The sequence below is a fragment of the Hipposideros armiger genome, unplaced genomic scaffold (genome assembly GCF_001890085.2).
Source record: "Hipposideros armiger isolate ML-2016 unplaced genomic scaffold, ASM189008v1 scaffold_92, whole genome shotgun sequence".
Taxonomy (NCBI): Eukaryota; Metazoa; Chordata; class Mammalia; order Chiroptera; family Hipposideridae; genus Hipposideros; species Hipposideros armiger.
The window spans coordinates 1,970,938-1,977,586 of NW_017731442.1; the positions used below are offsets into that span (position 1 = coordinate 1,970,938).

The following is a 6,649-nucleotide window of genomic DNA, read 5'->3' on the forward strand; positions in this document are numbered from 1 at the left end:
GGAACAGACAAGTTGCTGTCCTTTTGTTCTTCCGTCTAGTTGTGAGGACGCCGCTTCACTGGCCCATGTTGGTATTATGATCATTGCGTTCTCCCGGCTGAGGCAGTTGGTCGCTGGCCTTTGGATGGCTGCTCACGGCGACTCATGGCAGCTTTGCCGGCTGGCTGCTCACATTGGCTGCCGGCTGCTCATGGCAGCCCACTGCAGTCCCACTGCAGCCTACGCCATTGCCGGCCACTCACAGCAGCTCAGCTCTAGGTCAAGCTGTTGTTCACAATCTTAGCTGTAGAGAGCGCAGCATCACTGGCCTATATGGGAACCGAACCCGTGGCCCTGCTGATCAGCGCTCACGCTCCCAAGCCAACTCTTAACCAACAAGCCACTTGGCTGGCCCTTAATTATCATTTTCTTGTATGCCCCTCTATAAGAAAAGTTCAGAATAACTTTTGGTTAGAATTCTTAGTTTAAACATCAGAATCCACTTTACAGATGAAATACAATATGAATTTATTAAAGAATATCAAATGACTTACAGTCTCCTGAAAGGCCAGAGAAACAGACCCTAGAAGGATGCAGTCAGGAAAAATGCCCAAATTACATTCCCACATTGCTCATACAAGCACTCCTCATTGGACAATCACCACCATTGTCAATGTGGACACTGAACATAGTATACTACAGCTAGGACCTTGATTACATTTACCTCTAAAAGTTTGTTCTTTGGCCAAACACTGTCACCCTCATTTACATAATTCTGCATAGTATTCCTGCCCTCATGGTGTGCTGTCTTCTAAATTGAAGTCTTTCATGGATGCATCTGATTAGCAAAACCCATGTCACATGTCTGCACATAAACTGCAAGAGAAGTTGGAGAGTTTTTCTAACCCTTGCCTTGAAGAGGTAGGACTTATATTGGGGAAAAGTAACAGCTATATAAGAAGGGCGTTCAAAGTATTTTAGGCAGCCACAAATGTATCAAACACAACATCCAATACAGTTGAAAGATGAACATACCTTATTACATAACAATCCCACTCCTGGGTAGATGCCATAAGGAAACGCTAAATATGTTAGAGAAAGCTGTCACACATGGTCATGTGTTATGTAAATCCTTGTATAAAATGTACAACTATACTGCAGCATTGTTTGTAATAGTTAAAAATAGGAAACAACTATTCTCATCAATAGAAGAATGATGAATAAATTGGAGTATGTTCATAATCTGGAATAGTGTACAACAGTAAAAATAAGTGATCTAGAGTAAATCTGTCAATGTAGACAAATCTCAGATGTAGAATGTTAAGCAAAAAACAAAAGTATATTTAAAATAAATACTTTCCCATAAGATTGCCTCTTAATCTACAAATAAGTCATACTTATTAACTTTAAATATCATTACTAATAACTAGAGAATTAGCCATAAGCAGGGCATAAGCTCAGTCTATGGCAAGCTTGTATTAGAGTCCTAGAACGTCTGTGGACCACGAATGGTTAAAGCACAAAAGATCTGAATTCTATGTTTATATATTATCTATTGTTGCTTAGCACATTACCACAAACTTAGCACCTTAACAACACATTTATTGTCTCACACTTTCTGTGGGTCAGGAGTCTGGGCATGGCTTAACTAGGTCCTCTGCTTAGGGTCTCACAAGACTGCAATCAAGATCTCAGGCCTGGTTTCTTGTTAGAGGTTTGACCAGGGAGGGATCTGTTTCCAGTTTCCCTCAGGTTGTTGGCAGAATTTATACCCTTGCAGCTCTAGCAAGATGGGTGATACACTCATTTTTATATTATTACATACATATAGTAATGTACATCCCATCCTTTACCACATTCCATTGCTTAGAAACAAATCACAGGCCTTGCCCACACTCAAGGGTGGAGGAGGGAGGATTACACAAATATGTAATACCAGGATGTGAGGATCATGGGTTCAACCTTAAAGTCTGTCTGCCATTTTTAATTTTTATTTCATCATTTTTGCTCTCCACTGTCTCCTTTATTATCTCCCCCACCCCCAACCAAAGGTTAAAAAACCCCAATATGATTTTTGGTCCTTTTTTCTTGTAGTGGGCTTAAAATTGAATTCAGTGGATCCAACAATGAGCATTGATCTTAAATACTTGGGAGTACAGCTACCTTTGGCTCCAGCCACTAGCTTTCCTTTCTGGAACCTTACAGGAACCAACCCTGCCTCTCCTGGTGAGTGTGTGGTATTTATGAAGTCAAACAAATTTGTGATATAAATAAAAAGCTACCTTTGTTAGAAACAAAGTAAGTTTAGGATAGCCTAGAGTAGATCTTTTATCTAGTGGCATAGTCTTAATGATTTATACATTTCAGATAAAGTCTTAGTAATTAATTAGATAAGCCATACCCATAATCTTAGATATGGCTTACGAGGATTTTGGTCATCTCTTACTTTTTCTTTTATAGATGCTGGATTTCCCTTTGTTTCTAGAACAGGGAAGACCAATGACTTCACTAAGATCAAGGGATGGAGGGGAAAATTTCACAGTGCTTCTGCATCTAGGAATGAAGGTAATCAGCTTTTAAAAAAATTATAAATAGGTTCTGAAACATGACCACAGCCTTTTGTTAAAAGTAAGTCTTGGTGGTTTTCTTCATGCATTAAAAGAAACTGAAAATAATTGTCCTGCTGATTTTTGTCCACTCCCCGTGTTCCCATAGCCCTGTTATCAGGCTTGAATAATCCCTGCAGCCTTTTTTAAAACTACTTTACCTTTCTGTTATTCCTACAGTTATAAAAATCATCATTCTCAAGCATTATTTCAGAACTGTGTACGTCAGAGCTGTGTAATGATTCCTGATTATACTTCAAAGTAAATTTCTAATCCAAGAATGTTGACTGTATGCCTGTTGGTCTCCTTTCTTAGTGCATTTCCTTTCCCACTGCACTTGTTTGCAGTTTACACTCTAACCAGGCAAATTTACTTTGTCCAAATAGTTTTTATCTTTGAATCTTCATACAGTGTTGTAATAGTATAATGCTTGTCTCTCTACTAAACTTTCCCTTTTGTTCCTTAAAAACTAAATTTTATACTCCTCTTTTTGAGCCCTTACTACTTCTGTGTTTTGTATCAGAGTCCAGTTATTGTAAACTTTTGGCATTCTGTTGAGGTCTGATTTAGGTATATTTTTTGCTCTTAAGTTGTTATTTATGTGTGGTCTCTATACTAAGGTCATAAGTTGTCAAAATTTGTAGACTCTTACCTTACTGTTAATTATTACTGTTAGCACTTTGCAAAAATTAATGCTAAATATATATAGTAAGATAATTTTAGATAATGGATTGTAATATAATTAGTGTATGACATTTAATCTCTTTACTTGGTTTTATATTTTTTCTTCTGAGGAGGGACAGTTTAGAAGATTCAGTAGCTTATCTTAATGTTCTTAGCCTTTTTTAGTGTATTTTTCTAGAGTTCTAAGGATCTGTCTTAGATTTCTTTAAGCATCTGTATTTCTTTATTTATAGGTGGAAATTCAGAAGGTTCACTGAAAAACCGTTCTGCTTTCTGCAGTGATAAGCTAGATGAGTACTTGGAAAACGAAGGCAAGCTGATGGAAACAAGTATGGGTTTCTCTTCCAATGCTCCCACATCTCCTGTAGTATACCAGCTTCCCACCAAGAGTACCAGCTATGTCCGAACACTTGATAGTGTACTAAAGAAGCAATCTACCATTTCCCCTTCTACCTCTTCCTCTTTGAAGCCTCATTCTGTACCCCCTGCCTCTCGAAAGGCAAAGTCTCAAAACAAACAGGCATCTTTGGGTGGCCGAACTAAATCATCTTATAAATCTATTTTACCATATCCTGTTTCACCAAAGCAGAAACACACTCATACGGTTCCAGGAGATAAGGTTACCAAGACTTCTTCAAGCACCATCTCAGAAAATCAGGTGAATAACTTTGTTGTGCCAACTTTAGATGAAAATACATTCCCAAAGCAAATTAGTTTGCGGCAGGCACACCAGCAGCAACAGCAGCAACAGGGAACCCGCCCTCCAGGCTTATCTAAATCTCAAGTGAAGCTAATGGACCTGGAAGACTGTGCTCTTTGGGAAGGAAAACCAAGGACCTATATCACTGAAGAGCGAGCAGATGTATCCTTAACAACTCTGCTTACGGCTCAAGTAAGTATCTGTTGTTTTCCAGAAGCATCTTAGTTCCTGGCTAGAAAGAATTAGTTTAGTGAGGAGAAATTGGAGTGGTGCTTTTTGGCAGGTAGATTGGGCATTTTGTTACCTAGTGACAACGAAGGAGATGTCTTCCACATTTGTTCTTTATCAACTGGTAAACACCCAAGTGTAGATCCCTCCTGCCAGCAGAGGGAAAACAGTACAATTATGCTTTTGAATAATGTTCCTCTTCTGTATAAAGGCAGCTTGCCATTCTGAAAGTCTCTAATTTCATTCTTCAGTATATGGGCAAGCACATTTGTTGATCTTGTTAAAACACCTTTGAAAATTCTGCTTAAAGGGTACTAAATCCCCCCCCCATCCAAAAAAATCATAAACCTGTGAAGAATAGCTTTTGTCTTTTTAAAAATTTTACATTAAGAATTTTCATTTATTGATTCACCTATCTTAGCCTCTGGTGTATGTGAAGTGACAACAAAATGTGGATAATTTTCTTGTAATGAAATTTCTATACCTTCCATTTTTTAATTCTGTGACTAAATTTTAGAGCTGAAGATCATCAGATGTTGGGACTAAATACAGAATGTGTATTTTATTATTAATCATTCCTAAAGACTTTTATGCACATTTGTTGTTACTCCCTCCTTATTAATTACTATAGAGCAGGAATCAGCAAACCGTTTCTGTAAAACAGATAGTAAATATTTTAGGCTTTGTGGGCCATCTACTCTCTGTTGCAGTTTCTCAACCCTGCTGTTGTAATACCGTAGACATTATGTAAATGAATGAGTCTGGCTGTGTTCCAGTGGAACTTGATCTATGAAACTGGCTGGATTTGGTCCTTGGGCCTTAAGTTGTCAACCCCTGCCCTAGAACATTATGTGTGATTTCTAATGAGACTAAATTCATCCTTGTTGCTATTTTGGCTTATAATTAATTAAAAATTTTATTCTCTTGTCTGCTATGCATTTGATTGAGCGATTGCTCAAAGTCCTGGTTATATTCATTTTCTTTCCCTTGAATCTGCCTTAATCTTGTGCTGTTAGTAAATACTGAGTGCTAAGAGAAGAAGGCAGACCAACATATGTCAGTAAGTTGTTGGTGGTGTTCGGGGATGATTTAGTAGATTTACAATTTTCTGCGTTCACTTTAGGCATCTCTCAAAACTAAACCCATCCACACAATCATAAGGAAACGAGCCCCTCCATGCAACAATGACTTCTGTCGATTGGGTTGCGTATGCTCCAGTCTAGCTTTGGAGAAGCGCCAGCCTGCTCACTGTCGCCGACCAGACTGCATGTTTGGCTGCACTTGTTTGAAAAGAAAAGTTGTGCTTGTTAAAGGGGGATCCAAAACTAAGCAATTCCAGAGGAAAGCTGGTCATCGTGCTGTAGCATGTTATGATACTTTGGGAGAGGAGCAAAGAGAAGAAGAAGAGGGAGTCAGAGAAGAGGAAGAACAATTGAAAGAGAAAAAGAAGAGAAAGAAGCTGGAATACAGTGAGTATTCATTGCGAGTTAAAAAGTATAGTTTTATTTTTTAGAAAAGTATGGTTGCCTGAAAACCTATTTCAAATAGTATTACTATTACTTGAATCCTGATATATAATCTAATCTTACTATCCTTATTATGCTCTTTCTATATGGCATATGTGCTACACACACATACACCTCTTTTTTAAATAGAATTTTTCTTTTGAAGATGGCTTTTTTTGTGATAAATTTGGATCATTCTCTCATGTGGACTTCCAGAATGCCTTTAAACTGTCATCTATTTTTCTGTCTTTCCTCCTGCCACCATCCCCCAACCATTTCCTTTGACTATACAGATGATCAATATAGTCCATCATTTTCTCCTTCCCGCAGCTATATTGAGGTATAATTGACAAATAAAATTGTACATATTTAAAGTATACAACATGATGATTTGGCATAATTATACATAATGAAATGATAACCACAATCAAGTTAACTAACAAAGTTTATTTTCTAAAAAAAATTTGCAGGAAGACCCTTTGATTGTGGTTTGAGCCATTAACCAGGGGGCTGGAGATTTGGGGACAGAGTAAAGGCATAACTGAGTTGAGCATTATGAATTCTTTTGAAAAGCTCATTTTTCCATTTTGATAAAATACTATGTAGACCAAGTTACATATTATTTCATTCATGACCATTTTCTCTTCCTACTGTATCTTTTTAAAAAAATATATATTGAATATAAATTTCTATGTAATTGAAGAGTTTCTTTTTCTTTTTTTTTTAAAGATTTTTTTATTGGGGAGTTGGGTGAGGGGAACAGCGCTGGGGAATCGGGGAAAGGGGAACAGACAAGTTGCTGTCCTTTTGTTCTTCAGTCTAGTTGTGGAGGACGTCTCACTGGCCCAAGCTGGCACCATCATTGCGCTCTTCCCGGGTGAGGCAGATCAGTCGCTGGCCTCTGGACGGCCGCTCACGGTGGCTGCTGGCCACTCACGCTGGCTGCC

The 6,649-nt window shown here is 38.1% G+C and overlaps 1 protein-coding gene across 1 annotated transcript in view; it reads left to right on the forward strand.

Moving 5' to 3' along the window:
* Nucleotides 1–6,649, forward strand: part of MGA (MAX dimerization protein MGA) — an 80,961-nt gene that overhangs the window by 30,949 nt on the left and 43,363 nt on the right. Inside the window, exons 6-9 of the mRNA XM_019644861.1 lie at nucleotides 2,074–2,205; nucleotides 2,440–2,544; nucleotides 3,503–4,161; nucleotides 5,321–5,666. Coding sequence (XP_019500406.1) covers nucleotides 2,074–2,205; nucleotides 2,440–2,544; nucleotides 3,503–4,161; nucleotides 5,321–5,666 — 1,242 coding nt within the window. The remainder of the gene's footprint in view (nucleotides 1–2,073; nucleotides 2,206–2,439; nucleotides 2,545–3,502; nucleotides 4,162–5,320; nucleotides 5,667–6,649) is intronic.